The 16,987-nt window shown below is 42.0% G+C and overlaps 1 protein-coding gene across 1 annotated transcript in view; it reads left to right on the forward strand.

Moving 5' to 3' along the window:
• The first annotated feature begins 9,482 nt into the window (after positions 1-9,482).
• The window catches only part of LOC126355545 (octopamine receptor beta-1R-like), a 434,828-nt gene continuing 427,323 nt past the window's right edge, over positions 9,483-16,987 (forward strand). The window contains exon 1 of the mRNA XM_050005903.1: positions 9,483-10,984. Coding sequence (XP_049861860.1) covers positions 10,221-10,984 — 764 coding nt within the window. The 5' untranslated portion in view covers positions 9,483-10,220. The remainder of the gene's footprint in view (positions 10,985-16,987) is intronic.

Genomic DNA, 16,987 nt, shown 5'->3' on the forward strand with positions numbered 1-16,987 from the left:
GCGTAGCATCACGTTTCGACTTCGATAAAGGTCGGATTGTAGCCTATCGCGATTGTGGTTTATAGTATCACGACATTGCTACTCGCGTTGGTCGAGATCCAATGACTGTCAGCAGAATATGGAATCGGTGGGTTCAGGAGGGTAATACGGAACGCCGTCCTGGATCACGACGGCCTCGTATCACTAGCAGTCGAGATGACGGGCATCTTATCCACATGGCTGTAACGGATCGTGCAGCCACGTCTCGATCCCTGAGTCAACAGATTGGGACGTTTGCAGCAGCATGGACTATCAGCTCGGAGACCACGGCTGCGATTACCCTTGACGCTGCGTCACAGACAGGAACACCTGCGATGGTGTACTCAACGACGAACCTGGGTGCACATATGGCAAAAAGTCATTTTTTTCGGATGAATCCAGGTTCTGTTTAGAGCATCATGATGGTCACATCCTTGTTTGGCGACATCGCGGTGAACGGACATTGGAAGCGCGTATTCGTCATCGCCATACTGCCGTACCACGCGGCGTGATGGTGTGGAGTGCCATTGGTTACACGTCTTGGTCACCTCTTGTTCGCATTGACGGCTCTTTGAACAGTGGACGTTACATTTCAGATGTGTTACGACCCACGGCTCTACCCTTTATTCGATCCCTGCGAAACACAACATTTCAGCAGGATAATGCACGACCGCATGCTGCTGTACGGGCCTTTCTCGATACAGAATATGTTCGACTGCTGCCCTGGCGAGCACATTCTCCAGATCTCTCACCAATTGAAAACGTCTGGCCAATGGTGGCCGAGCAACTGGTTCGTCTCAATACGCCAGTGATGAACTGTGGTACCTGTACACGCCATCCAAACACTGTTTGACTCAATGCTCAGGTGTATCAAGGCTGTTATTACGGCCAGAGTTGGTAGTTCTGGGTACTGATTTCTCAGGATCTTTGCACCCAAATTGCGTGAAAATGTAAACATATGTCAGTTCTAGTATAATATATTTGTCCAATGAATACCAGTTTATCATCTGCATTTCTTCATGGTGTAGCAATTTTAATGTACAGTAGTGTATGTCGTTGATACGGTCGTGTTGAAGGCTGTGTAGAGAGTCCAGGCGGCTCATGATATGAAGTAAAGACTAATTTGTGGTGATGATTTGGAGCTGTAATTTATTTTTTAATTAATGTGTGTGAAAGAGCGCAAGAGTGTCGCAATTGCAGTGTCAGACACGCTGGAAGCAGTAACGATACCGTTGGAAAATGTAGTGCAGCTTGGTAAGACTCAGATTCATGGGCATTTAACAGTGCTTCATGCATGGCAGCATGATATGGATCTAGCTGCCACACGATTTGGTGACGCAACGATCGCATGCCATAAGCGCTCTGTAGGTTTATCATTACACTTCAAGTTGATGCAGCAATCCATGTTCTTAACGAAATCTGATCATTATTATTATTATTATTACTATGGAAATCATTTCGTTTTATTGAAACATAAGAATAACACGTCTTGGGACAGCAGTCAAGCTGTTCTTCAACCACCACATCTGCCCTTGTTGCTATCAATTGGTTGGATAAAGGAAACGGTATCTTGTAGAATCTATGTAACAAGAAGACAGTGAAAAAGAATTCACGGCTTATTTTCAATCTTTAATTAAATTTTTTCTCTCTTCTTCTCGGCAACATAATGCGAAAGTCCCTCGTTAATATTTTATCTCCTTTCTTTAATTTAAAAAATCAGCACCTAAGGCGGGAGGAAGCGTTAAAAGCTGCAGAGTAATTACTCCCTCCGAGTTCCAAGACGTGGTGTGCCAGCGGAGAGCAGTGAGCTGCCAGCAACGCGACTGAATATAAACGTACCCTTAGAGCAGTAAATGAAGACAAAGACAAAGGTAAAAGACGTAAAAATAAGTAAACTACAAATGGAAGCAGGAGAACAGATATTCCCTGTGCTTCTGCTGGTTACTGTTTCCTTAAAGATCCATTCAGCATCCCAAACTGACAACATCCTGTTTAACAGATGTTTTTCACTTCAAAACTGCGTGGTGAATACATACATTTATGCAGATTCTCTGCAGCCCACGATACGGTGTGTGATAGAGGGATCCCTATATCACTAATAATAATTTCCCTTCCTGTTCCACTCGTGAATTTAATGAGGGAAAAAGAATGTCTATATGCCTCCGCATGAGCTCTAATTTGTTGAATAATTTCGTCACGGTCCTTAGGCGCAGCGTATGTTGGCGGCGGGAGACTCATTCTGCAGTCAGCTTGAAATGCCGGTTCTCTAAATTTTCTCAGCGCTGTTTCTCGAAAAGAACGCCTCCTTCTCCCCAGGGATTCCCATTTGAGTTCCCAAAGTATCTCCGTAATACTTGGATGTTGTCTCAATCTAGCGGTAACCAATATAGCAGCCCACCTCTGAACTGCTGCGATCTCTTTCCTTACTTAAATCTCGTACGGATTCCGAACACACGACCAGTACTCAAGGACTGACTGCGCTAGTGTCCTATTTGCATTCTCCTTTACGGATGATCTGTATGTTCCTAAAAATTTCCCAATAAACCGATGGGACCATTCGCCTTCCCTACTACAGTCCTCACATGCTCGTTCCTTTCCGTATCGCTAAGCAACGTTATGCCCAGATATTTAATCGACGTGTCTATGTGAAGCTGGAGACTGCTAATGCTGTATTCGAACATTTTTCCTAGTTACCACATTAACTGAAATTTTTCTACATGAAGAGCTAGCTGCCATTTATCACGCCGAATTTCGTCTAAGTCATCTTGCATGTTCCTACAGGCACTCAATTTCGACACCTTAGCGTACGCCGCAGCATAATTAGTAGATTGCTGCCAACCCTGTCTGCCAAATCATTTTCGTATATAGAGAACAACAGTGGATCTATCACACTACCCTGGCATACTTCTGACGATACCCTCGTCCCTGATGAACAGACTGTAAAGACAGACAAAATTCTCAAAGAGAGAACAGAGTTCATGTAGGAAAAAAGTCCATCCACTCCGCTGTGGACGTAATTATAGCTTCAGATTCTTCTCAAATGATGAAGATACCTATGATGAAGCTGTCGATCTCCAAAAGATTTGACATTGGTGAAAGACTGACAGCTTGCTTTTAACTTTCCAAAATATATATTGGTGCACTTCAAAAAAAGGAAAAATACTTAGTATCCAGTGACTACAATATGAACGAGTCACAGATGGAATCGGTCAGCGATACAAACGCTTTGTAGACATTTTAAATTGAGCGATCACTTCGTTTTAGTCGAAGGTAAAACACGTGGCAGAATTCGGGTTAATTGGAAGAGTACTGAGGAAATTCCATCAGCCTGCAATGGGGATCGCTTGCAAATAGCTCGTGCAGTCCATCCTTGAATACTGCTTAAGTTTGGAACCACTGCTGAACTGCAAAAAAGGAGACATTGAACGTATACAGAGAAGAGTAGCACGAGTGGTCACAGGTTCGTTTCTCCAGCGGGAAAGTGTCCTAGGGAAGTTGAGTGAACTGAACTGGCAGACACTTGAAGAAAGATACAAAATATCCAGAGAAAACCTACTTACGAAGTTTCAAGGATCGGTTTTAAACTATGACTCCAGGAAGCTCCTACATATTGCTGCTTTGGGGATCGTGAGAAGAACATAACTCCTAGCACGCATTGTCGCATTCAGTCATTTTTCCCGCCCTACAAACGTGAATGTAACGGGAAGAACAATGTGAAGCATCCTCTGCCATGCACTCCACAGATTGTAGGTGTAGATGTAGACGACTTGAGGAGGCGAGGCAGGCGCGTAGGTTTCCCCGACAACCTGCGTCCCGGGCCGGCCGCCTACCTTCTAGCCGCTACCTGGTGCGCATGAGCAGCAGCCGCCGGCTCGCCCCTGGCGGGCTGCAAGCCGCGCTACAGCGGCACTCGGCAGTGAGCGCGCGCCTGCGGCAGCGGCAGCAGCACCATGAGCTAGCGCCCGGCTTGGCACACGCGGTCGCTCGGCAAGGTGAGTCGGGGGGACTCGCGGACACTCATATGAGACTAATACGGAAAGTAAGGTTACAAGAATTTTTAGAAATTCAAAAAACGAATTTATTGTAATAAAATTTACATGCATTGTAGTATACTTCTTGCATTATTTTTCCACATGATCACCATTTACCTCGATACATTTCGTCATATATAGGACGAGTTTTTTTCATTTCTGCTTCATAAGTGTATCCCTCCGTCTTTTTCAGCCAGTTCTTCACTTCCATTTTCGCCTTGTCGTCTTCGGAAAAGTGTTTTCCACGAAGGTGTTCCTTCAATTTAGTTAACAGATGATAGTCACTAGGTGCGAGATAGGGGCTATGAGAGGGGTGGCTTAAAACGTCGCTCCAAAATAAATAAATGAAGTCAACAACTCTGGTGTTACATGAACGTGTGCAGACGCGCGTTGTCATGATGGAGATAGCACACCACGATGACCTTTTTTTTGCGTGATTGGCTCTGCCGAGTTTCTTCATGGTCATACCTTTCAGCATTTATTGTTTCACCCCTTTCCAAAAAATCAACGAGCAGAATCCCTTCTCTGTCCCAAAGCATTGTCACCATGATTTTCCTCGCTGTTTGCTAAGTTTTAACTTTTTGACTGCAGAAGAATGAATGTGGTGCCACTGCATTGCCTCTGGAGTATGGTGATAAGCCGAAGTTTCATCTCCTGTCGTTATAGAGTTGAGGAAAACTCGTATTCAGTCTCAAAACGGTCAAGAAATTGTCGAGCGGCACTAACTGTTCATTTTGTGTGCTTCGGTAAGCATCTTGGGCACCCATCACGCACACAACTTGCGATAATGTAGTGGATCAGTAACGTTTTCATGAACAATAGTTCGGCAAATTATTGGACAAATTGCAAGCGTGTGGTCAATTGTCGTCGAACGTTTATCAGAGAGAAGATGATCTTCAATTTCCTGCACCAGATCATCAGTTACAATAGACGGCCTTCCACTTCTGTCTTCATCGTGAATTTCCGTCCTTCAAAAATTGAAATTCCGTATCGATTTCGACACATGCAGCTCTGAAATTACGTCCCTCCATAAACTGAAGCAGTTTCGCGATTAATCGCAGCACGTTCATGCCTTTAGCATTTAGGTACCAAATTACAGCGAGCACTTCGCACGTGGCGGAATCCGGAATGACAACACTCATTTCTAACAGTCACCCCAACACTAATCGACGAGCTACTGATTGTTGGGAATGCTCGTTCCTTCCACTGGCTTCCCGCTACGCGGCAGCGGTACCAACTTCTTTAACGGACATTCCATGCTAAATATACGTGCCTTGTAACCTTAGATTCCCGATAACCGTCGTATATGTACAACTCGGAAGTCTGCGGCTGTCAGGGCCCCCACGTAGTACACCAAATATTTGTCATCTCCACACTCACCCTTTAACGAAACCGTGCAGTCGTGATTGCAACGGACACAAAACGTTTTGGCTCATCAGTTTGTAAACGCAATCCACACTGAAACATGCGTTTGAGGATAACATATTCATGTCAATAGTTATTCTAATTTAATCAAAGTAAATCGAAATGTTATTTAGTCCGTAGTGCACAGCTTTGATAAGCAAAATTTTTTAAAGTGTATTCCTCAACAAATAATTTCGACAATTTCATGTCATCAGCTGGCAGAGTATGAAAGCTTAAAACTACGTGGACCACTAGGCACATATTTAAGTATCGCTGGGGAAACAAGTGAGCTTATCATAAGCCACATCTTCCAGACCACATTACAACTTAAATGGGGCTCCATTCCCAGTTACGTTGTTGGCTCCATGATGTGATAAGAATGAGGCCCACTTTAGTTAATAGCGCTAACATATTTCATAATCATGGACCAGTGCTACATACTACTTAAAAGTTTCAAAACGTGCAGTTGGTGACATAAAACTGTCGGAACTAGTGAAGCATAATTAAGATTTTGACGAATTTTTGGTGGTATACTTAAAAATTTCGAAGCAGTCACTCACGATTATTAAGCTTCTTCTAACGTTTTTAATTTCGTCACTTCTGTTTATAGCTCCTCGAGGCAAAATGTATTTAACCATCAGAAAGACTTCAGACATCCTTAACCTGCCCTATAAGATGCTGATTATCGATACAAATTCATTTTCCTGATGATAGGAACGTGTCTTCCCGAAACGTCTTGGTTTTCAAGTGAAAAGCTGCAACAAACAATGGTTTTGAACAGGAATATATGTTTTGTTTAATTTGTCGGCTGCTAGAGTTCCTAAAACATTTTGATTCACTAATATGGTGGCTTGTAACGCTTGTAACACGGCAAAGATTTTTTCTTAGGCGGTTTCACTGTTTTCTTTATTTAATTTTGGATATTAGTTCTAATATAAATACTCGAAAGTGATTCAGTGTTGCTCTTCGTAAATAAGTATCTTCTACACTGTAGAATATTATATTCATCATTTAACCATAAATGGATAGTCACATCAACGCCATTTACATGCTACGTCAAACATTCAGTCAACAAGAGTTCAATTTGCAAAATGGGCTCAGCTCTATCAGAAACTCTTTGCTGACATTTTTATATGTATGGTCAGAGGATGAATATGATCTCTTAACATTTATCACGAATGCAATGTTAGTTATTTTGTAAGGATATGATGAATCACATGAAAATTGCTACATAGTCTACCGTGCAATATTGTCCTAAGGGAAGCAAAAACAATTAAATGGTGAAATGGTTATCATTTACCTACATGTATGTTTTTACTTACGTACGTGACTGAAAGAACAGACAGAGTTGAACATCCGTATCAGCAGGAAATACTTCTAAATTAATTCCCTTACAGTTAATTTCTTGACATCACCTGTATTAGGTATAGATCTCCTACCTAACAGTGACACATGAAAACTTATGCTGGATCGGGACTCAAACCCGGGTTTCCTGCTTAAGCGAGAGGTTGTCTTAACTACTTCGTCTAATTTGTGTAAACTTCCAGGACAGACCCAAACTTCCGTGTGTCACGCTTTCTACTAAATTCGTCACCTAATGTTTTCAACTTCGCTTGCATTTCCGCAACTGGGAGAATGAGACAGCAAGGAATATGGACCAATAATATTACTGTCGTTTGCCCATTTAGGCTTGTAACACTTATAGACATGTCTAAAAGAACAGACACTATTGATTATCCACACCTGTACGAAATAAAAGCTGATTTTAAAGAATTCAGAGTCAGCAAATTAACGTTGAACTAAATGACTGTGCCTCCTAATAATAAGTAAATCGTAAATTCGAAGAAATTCAATGATATCAATCCAAAATTTTAATCAGGAATACAGCCTTTAGCAGTCCAAATATTATTCGACGTGATTTATGATTATACGTCTACCTCATGTAGCCACAACATCTAATTTGGGATATTTCTTTGTTATGACGCCAACCACACTCTTAAAAATTGTGTCCTAAAAGGCTTTGGTAATGAAACATTCTGTAATATGACATAATTGTGGTATGTAAAGCTAATTGCTACTTTCCAAAAGAAATATCTGGGGAGTTGAGCGACACCTGTCAAAGAGTTTATGTATTATGATTTACGTACAATGAATATTGAATCGGTCCTTATATGTCAATACTATAAGAATCGAAAATATTGTAACAACAGAAAACAATAAATAGTAAATATTTGGGACATTCCGTAAGTCAGGACCTACACCTCTCGAATGTTATCTTCGACCTGTAACGTCAAAGTCTTACTTGTGGTATGAATGCGTTGAGTATGAATCACTTTAGAAATTTTATTATACTTTTCTCTCTTTAACGGAGGATCAAAACCAGTCCTAAGTAATTCTATTTCTGCATAAAAGCTTCATCTGACATTGTACAAAGTCGACATTATAAGTGATACAAAGCTTTGATTAAATTTCAGATAACCAAATTGTATCTCGAATTTCAACTGAAGGACACAAAAGATGTTTCTAAAATGATTCGTATGGGCTCAGACTGCGATATGTTTGTCCACTGCTGCGACGGCAATTCCAGCAACTGTTACAGAGAAATTCATTTTCTTCTTCATTCAACTCCCGGAAATCTAAGTGTTTGTAAATTTCTTCTAGCTACTTCCGATTTGTAAACGCATTTCATGACTTTTAACTTGGTGACGTTCAGTTTAGGTTTGATCCTAGTTTTATTTGCTATGGCTCCAGAAATGTGGCTATACGCTAGAAAGGATTTTTCGTGTTCTTACCTGATCATAATCATGTGACAATGACCAAAAATGCTATTGAGGAGACATCCTGCATTGTAGTATGATCCACTTTGTGGAAATTCACACACAGAAAGCCATAGTCTTCAAATCAGATGATGTAAATCAAAGTCCATCAGTACAGTTACCCGAATCTTAGTTATGTCAAGCGCTTTTGTCATTTGTAAACCACCACCACCTCTATCTCAACCGGAAACCTCAGCACGCTCCTGGTCGTTCCAAGAAAACACTAGCTACTAAAAGTATATGCCATTCATTAGCTGTCCGTTGGTGAGTGTTTTAGTCAGGGAAGACCATCCGATAAAGTCTCACGACTTGACATTGCACAGATGAGTACAGGAAACCATTAATACTGTTGATGAACTGAAAAGCATTCAGTGTCGGCTGATTCTGATTACCAGTTTCGAGCTAGTGCATAGATCATAGTCAGGTGTGTACCTAATTCGGCAAAGCGGAGTTAGTCCAAATAGGTTAATTCGTCTGAACTCTGTAGCGCTACATTCAAATATGAATATGATCTTAGCACCAGGCCGGCCGTTGTTACCGAGTGGTTGTAGGCACTTCAGTCCAGAACTGCGCTGCTGCTACGGTAGCAGGTTCGAATCGTGCCTCGGGCTTGGCTGTGTGTGATGTCCTTAGGTTAGTTAGGTTTAAGTAGTTCTAAGTTCTAGGGGCCTGATGACCGCAGCTGTTAAGTTCCATAGAGCCGGCCGAAGTAGCCGAGCGGTTCTAGGCGCTACAGTCTGGAACCACGTGACCGCTACGGTCGCAGGTTCGAATCCTGCCTCTGGCATGGATGTGTGTGATGTCCTTAGGTTAGTTAGGTTTCGGTAGTTCTACGTTCTAGGGGATGGATGAGCTCAGAAGTTCCGTAGTGCTCGGAGTGTTTTGAACCATTTTTTTAACTGCCATAGCGCTTAGAGTAATTTGAACAATTTTTTTCTGTGCACCAGGAGGGAATCGGTAATGAAAGTATAGTCAACAGTGTGTAGCTCAGTAGCCCAGACAATGCTTTTTCCTGACATTTTACGTACTTTTTCTCTCAGCTATTAAACATATAATATTTCTTGGTATAGTAAGAAATAATGCTTTAAATATATTTCAGATAAGGACAAATTTGTTTAAAGCATATAGTGTGTAACGAGATTCCGTAGTTTTATTTTACATTGCCATATTTCTAATAAATGTTGTCATTTGTTTGCAGATAACGCATCGCGGCATTCGAAAATGAAGATCTGTGACGTTAACTCTTTTGAATCCAAGATTTTCATATCTTCGTGGTCATTTTACCTTGAGATAACCTAATGAGCTACTGTGAAACAAATGCCTCATCGATTTACGTGAAGATGTGCACCATTCAGATAATCTTAAAGCGCTAAGCGGGAAAGGATGAACTTGCAACTTTTGCTATACAATGCTGCTCATTGACGATTTGAACGAAACCCTTTGATAGGAACTATCGGCGGCATCTGCTTGTTAGCTACTGCGACAAGCCATGTGACTTTTTAGAGAGAATTTGATACAAATGGTGCAACAGGGTATTTTTACGTATCATTGTTGTTACGTAAGAGTTTAGATGTCGTTTTAAAGTAGGAAGTCATTTACGAAGAGTGGGAAGATAGTTGGCATTCACAAGCTTTAATTATCAGTATTACCTTTCTATGACTGTGTTCTTATACTATGGTAGCTAATTCCAAACGCAATGTGCTTGTTAACAGAAGAAGGAACTATGTCCGTCGGATGGAACTGAGAAGTGACTGTCGTGTTAGGTAATGATGCACAGAGTGAAAAATGATGTCCTGCGCTGTTACCTGTTCTAAGCGTTCGTGTGAAATACATATCCAAACAGTATCAGATTTATATCGTTGAACTTGCAGTGGCTTGATCATCGAAGTGATTCTACCTGTTTAGACGGGTAGAGGCAACGAAGATTTAGATGTGGTAGGCAGCTGTAGGGATGGATAAGTTGATGTGGATGACGACGCCAGCGACGTCGACCACCGGGGCGACAGAGGAAGGGCCTCCGGAGACGTGGCAGCCGAACGTGACGGCGGCCTCTGACGGCAGACAGCCGGAGGGCGGCGGCGGCGGCGGCTGGCAGCTGGTGCTGGCCATCGCGCTCAAGTCGTCCGCCATGGGCTTCATCATCGTGGCGGCGCTGTTCGGCAACCTGCTGGTGATCGTGAGCGTGATGCGCCACCGCAAGCTGCGCGTGCTCACCAACTACTTCGTGGTGTCGCTGGCGCTGGCCGACATGCTGGTGGCGCTGTGCGCCATGTGCTTCAACGCGAGCGTCGAGCTGACGGCCGGCACCTGGCTCTTCGGCTACTTCATGTGCGACGTGTGGAACTCGCTGGACGTGTACTTCTCGACGGCGTCCATCCTGCACCTGTGCTGCATCAGCGTGGACCGCTACTACGCCATCGTGCGGCCGCTCGACTACCCGCGCATCATGACGCCGGCGCGGCTCGCCGCCATGCTGGCCGTCGTGTGGTGCTCGCCGGCGCTCGTCTCGTTCGTGCCCATCTTCCTGGGCTGGTACACCACCGACGAGCACCTCGAGTTCCGCCGCCGGCACCCGGACCGCTGCGCCTTCACCGTCAACAAGGCGTACGCCGTCGTCTCGAGCAGCGTCAGTTTCTGGGTGCCCGGCGTCATCATGATCTTCATGTACTACCGCATCTACGTCGAGGCCGACCGCCAGGAGCGCATGCTCTACAGGTAGGCGCCACGCCCGCTGCACTCACTCTGCAATAGCAGCCATATCACTGCGGGTTCTGTACGCCGCAGCTATATAAGGAAGCGCGAAAAGGCATTTAATATATCAGTACCTTTAAGCAAACTATTTTACATTATGGCCATCCACAGCTACTGAAAGGCATAATGTAAGGAAGAATTCCTCTAACAGCTAGTGAAATTGTTGTTTGTTTATACGGTTCCGCGGCCTAAAGCCGCAACATCGGGTACAGTAAGATTAAAAGATAACAGGCATATTCGTCGCTCGTCGCATGAAAGGAAAGCAGTGATTGGAAAGGGAGTGTTGTAGCCTATCCACGATGTTTTCCGATCTGAGTATTGAGCAAGCAGTAAAGGAAACAAAAGAAAAATTCGGATTAGGAATTAAAATCCGTGGAGGAGAAATTGAAACTTTGAGGTTCGCCGATGACATCGTAATTCTGTCAGATATAGCAAAGGACCTGGAAGAGCAGTTGAACGGAATGGACAGTGTCTGGTAAGGGGGATATAAGATGAACGTCAACAAAAGCAAAACGAGGATAATGGAATGTAGTCGAATTAAGTCGGATGATGCTAAGGGAATTAGATTAGGAAATGAGACACTTTAAGTAGTAAATGCGTTTGTGCTATTTGGGGAGCAAAATAACTGATGGTGGTCGAAGTAGAGAGGATATAAAATGTAGACTGGCAATGGCTAGGAAAGCGTTTATAAAGAAGAGAAATTTGTTAACATCGAGTATAGACTTACATGTCAGGAAGTAATTTCTGAAAGTGTTTGTATGGAGTGTAGCCATGTATGGAAGTGAAACATGGACGATAAATAGTTTGGACGAGAAGAGAATAGAAGCTTTCGAAATGTGGTGCTACAGAAGAATGCTGAAGATTAAATGGGTAGATCACATAACTAATGAGAAGGTATTGAATAGAATTGGGGAGAAGAGGAGTTTGTGGCAGAACTTGGCAATAAGAAGGGATCTGTTGGTAGGACATGTTCTGAGGCACCAAGGGATCAAAAATTTAGCGTTGTAGGGTAGCGTGGAGGATAAAAATCGAAGAAGTAGACCGAGAGATGAATACACTAAGCAGATTCAGAAGGATGTAGGCTGCAGTACTGGGAGATGAAGAAGCTTGCTGAGGATAGTGTAGTATGGAGAGCTGCATCAAACCAGTCTCAAGACTGAAGACAACAACAAACGATATCGTCAATACGATGGCCAACGAAAGGTAACGAAGACGTACTTCATTCCTTAAAATTTGCATGTGTCGGTGTGACGGCAGGGCAATTCGATGCTGGGCTGCCTGCACGGAAAAAAAAAAAAAGAAAAAGAAAAAGAAGAGTGAGAGAGAGAGAGAGAGAGAGAGAGAGAGAGAGAGAGGGAGAGAGACTGTCTGGCTGGCCGAACATGTGGACAGTTGTAAGGTACGATGTACGATGTTACGAAGACCATAGGAGCGATGCGTATACTTATGATCTTTTACCGTTGTTGCACCTGATGATGTGGCCTTAGGTCGCAGCTCCCCTGTCCCCTGTCGCTGTTAGCGGATTTCTTCCTATCATGGCACGTACTCGCTATCATCGATTTCCTCCTGATATATGGATTATGAAGCGTCTGAATAGAAGCGAAAGTGACGGAAGTGGAAGCCCCAGATGGCCAGTCGTGTAGAACAACACAGTATCGTTGGTGATGGTCGGGCGGAGCAAGTTCCCTTTGTGTTAGCTTCCACAGAGAGTTTCCGTAGACGGTAAAAACTGTAGGGGGAGACGGATACTCAAAAAAAAGTTTCTGGGCAGCGTTTAGTGCAACGAAAAGAGTACAGAACGGTAACCGAAGAGTCGAGAAGTCAAGTCCGTTTTCAAGTTTTACGTCACTTACTTTGCAAATCAGCAGAAAATATGCTCAATACAGGGTGAGTTAGGAGGAAAACTTCATGTTTTGAGAGGTGGGGAGGTGACAGTATTAATGATTCTGAAAAATAATTCTGTATGGTTTACGTAATAGGAAACGTTGAGTATCACTTGTGTTGGTTTTTCTTGAATAACTCGAAAACCGAAAACCTCCTGCGAAAACGTGTCATAGTAGAAAATTAAAGTACATTAAATTTTGTAAATCCTGTTCGTTTTTTCTCTAGGACTAATAGTTTTGCGATTATTGAAAATGTCATGCGACACCCATGACCTCTAGCTTGGGATGGTTTTGTAGGCCAATTTCAGGTAGTTTCTCGAATTGACAGACCACAAATGTTCGGCGCCAAATTGTTCGTCTCAACTTTCTCTCCACAACTGTGCTACGATATAAACAATGATAATGTCTGAATAATACAGAAAGAAACAACAATTTACGATAAATTTTCTGTATCTCAGAAACCACTCGGAATAGGGCTCGTAAGTCCACTCTTCCTTCTGAATAACTTGTGCTAGCACCTCTCAAACAACGTACCTTTCCTCCTAACTCACTCTGCACATTGTATTTATTAACATCCTTTCCTCCTAACTAACTCTGCACGTTGTATTTATTAACATTTTTGTAAAAGACAGAAAAGAAAAGAGAATCGAAAATTTCAGACCGCAAATAAATTAACTGGAAGGCGTTGTAGAGCATGCACGAGGACGTCGTATATAAAATTAAATAATTCTGTTATTTTGAAGTTAACGATTTACAGGAGCCGGGGTGATATTCATCATAAAACAAGAGAGGCCGTAATTTTCGTGTAATCTTGCACATTTATTATTTTAGAGTTGATTTACACAACCTAGGGTGATATTCAGCATAAAAACAAGGGAAGCCGTAATTTTCTTGGAATCTTGCACAAGTTGTACGCTCCGCATTTTTACAATTATATGGCGATTTTAAAGTTTCTATTGGAAAATGAATCTGGTTGACATTCATAACAGGTTATTTATCATCGTGCAGTGTAGCACCATACCACGCGTGATGCATCATTTAACCAAATATTGGCAGTGATATGTAGTCTGATGCAATATTCTTGGGATGCGATTTCTTTTCTTCTCTCGGTGAAATGAGAGCAGTTTTGAAATGGTTCAAATGGCTCTGAGCACTATGGGACTTAACTACTGTGGTCATCAGTCCCCTAGAACTTAGAACTACTTAAACCTAACTAACCTAAGGACATCACACACATCCATGCCCGAGGCAGGATTCGAACCTGCGACCGTAGCTGTCGCGGCAGTTTTGAAGCTTTTTGATCAAATTCCTAACCTCAAAATAGAAATAGAAATTGCAGGGTTGTGCTAGCGACTGTATTTGGGAGAAGGGGGGGGGGGGGAGAAATCATTTGAATACTTCATGATGGCCTTAATTCTATGTATTTGTACAGGGAAAAAATTTCCTATAGGAGTCCACGGTCATTGAGAATATTTTGGAAATAGTAGTTCATTAAATTTCTTTCTGTATTTATTTCGACGTTTCGGGTACTGTCATCATCAGATATCATATAGTTTAGAACTTGTAAAAGAACAATCTGTGTTAGTACTAAAAATTTTAAAAAATATTCCTAGTCTTTAAGGATAGTTTTTAGTGCTAACAGAAAACCTCCTTTTAAATGTTCTAAGCTTCTTGATGTCTGATGACGGCATTAGGCTTAGTTTGTAGATCTGACAAGGAAACTTATTTTAATCCCGAGCCTTGTGATATCTAATGACTGCGGCAGCCGTAACCTTGCAATAAAGAAATTTTTAATAAGTTATCTAGGCGGTTTTATTCAGAAAATCCCTACTTCATCTTGAAAAATTTCATCTTATAGTTATGCATTTGTTTGTCCTTCCTCAGATCAGTTAACAGAAGAAATTTGTTCTTAATTAAATCAGTCAAAAATATATTGTGTAAGTTTTTTGCACGTTTCTGATTCTGATGCAGTGTTGACGGCATTCCTGAATTTTACCGCGTACTCATTAACCACTTTTCCTTTACCCTTCCTTTTCTTGCCTTCTATGAAAATAGTGGTAAATACAATACACTGAGCATCACGTCGGCTTATTTGTAATGTAAGAGTTAGTGTTCTTCGCAACCGCGGCTTGGAAAGTATGCTAACATAAGGGGGCTCATGTCCCACACGTAGCTTGCGAAAGGTGATATTTTTTTCTAAACGACTTGGCCATCTGGATCTTCCGCTGTCATTTCTGGTCGAGCCTTGCATATTACCATAAATATGGTAGAATTCTGTGGGGACGATTAGGTGCGGTCCCATGGTTAGTTTTAATATTGTGATGCTTTTCTTCCTTATAATGATAAAAGACATAGACGCAGTTAATTTGTGCGGGCCTTTCTGACAAAGTTTCTCAGTTAACCAATGACGTGAATTTTGTTAACATACTCCTCTCAAACCTTGTACTTCCTCGTGTCACATTTGTAATAATACTCTAGGAAATCACAGGTTGCAGGTCTGTAATCTTGTTCATACGCTGGGTACGATCACCCATTAATATCGAAGCACACAGAGTATTTTGAACGGTACCAGCTCGGGACAGAGAGCCAAAGCTCGACTGAGAGCTGTGAGGGAAAAAAAAAAACATTTAAAACAGTGAGGGCCGTTGGCAGAGCTGTTGGCAAGTTTATAGTGCCGACAGAGAAGACCTACGCAGTGGTTGAGGGAATGTTAGATAAGTTACCTTTCTTGCTGGGGCATAAATGATGTCTTCGGGGCCAACTGCAAAGGTTCGGACCCTGAACAGTGCCGAGGTCTTCATCAGAGCAGCCGATAAGTGTGGATTTTGGTGTGACATTCCCTACCATGGGCTTAAGGCGGTAAAGCACCGAGATTGGTAAAGAACAGTTAACACAATTCTTGCAGTTTCATGCCTCCCATACAACATTAAACAGGTAGTGGAAAAACGTCATTTATCAAACAGGCATCGTACTTCCACGTGAGAAATGCTCAGCGTTGTGGCTTCACTCAGTACTGAAGACAATATTTTAAAACAGCTAAGTTACGAAGGAATTATAAATGAAGTGTGCAAAACGATTAGCCTCTAAGATTGCCTAGGACATTAACTACAGGGCTAATTATTTTGCAAAGTATTGAATGAAGTGGAATGAAATTAAAATATAATTTGTTAATACATTACTACTGTCATTTTGCGTTTTGCCTAAGAAATATGTTTGGTCACGATTACAACATGCTATTTTTTAAACTGAAATAATGACTTTTATATGGACAGGAATCTCAACATTTTGGTTATTTAAAGAAGTTAGTCATAGCTATTTTCATAAATGGTGCTGATAACCTTAATATTTTCAGTTCTTGAGAATTTGACCTATTATCTGTGAGCACCTGTGTACGCAATCTATTCACCATTGTGACCCTGGGCGAGGGCAGTGATTTGTTGAGGCAGGAGAAAATGGGCAAGTATTTCCACAATCCTCCTAAACAGGTTGAGGTTTAGCCTGGCTTGACAGTTACGACGAGTTATGGGCGAGTCCAAGGATGGCTGACGTTTTACAGAACGTAATGGAAATAAAGTCTCGAGCGTCCTGACAAAAAGCATTATTTTGCAGAATAGTAGGGGAAATTGGATAATTTGACGTTAACAGTTAAGAACTTTTAATTAATTCAGTCTCTAACCTTTATTTCTGTGTCGTGTATTAACTGACTAGCTTTCTATACTACCTAGTTTCATAATTTTTCAATATAATGAATTATTTCCCAATTTTTACAAGCTAATACAATGGGGTCAACTTGCTGCAGAATTGGAGGAAAATGACTATGGCCAGGGCGCAAGAGAACAAAACTGACAAGAGCTGAATACAGTTTTGTTCTCAGAAAGCATAAAAGAGTACGTTAATTAATTGAGTATCGCTGGAAATTGAAATAAGAACACCGTGAATTCATTGTCCCAGGAAAGGAAACTTTATTCACACATTCCTGGGGTCAGATACATCACATGATCACACTGACAGAACCACAGGCACATAGACACAGGCAACAGAGCATGCACAATGTCGGCACTAGTACAGTGTATATCCACCTTTC

The sequence above is a fragment of the Schistocerca gregaria genome, chromosome 3 (assembly GCF_023897955.1).
Source record: "Schistocerca gregaria isolate iqSchGreg1 chromosome 3, iqSchGreg1.2, whole genome shotgun sequence".
Classification (NCBI taxonomy): domain Eukaryota; kingdom Metazoa; phylum Arthropoda; class Insecta; order Orthoptera; family Acrididae; genus Schistocerca; species Schistocerca gregaria.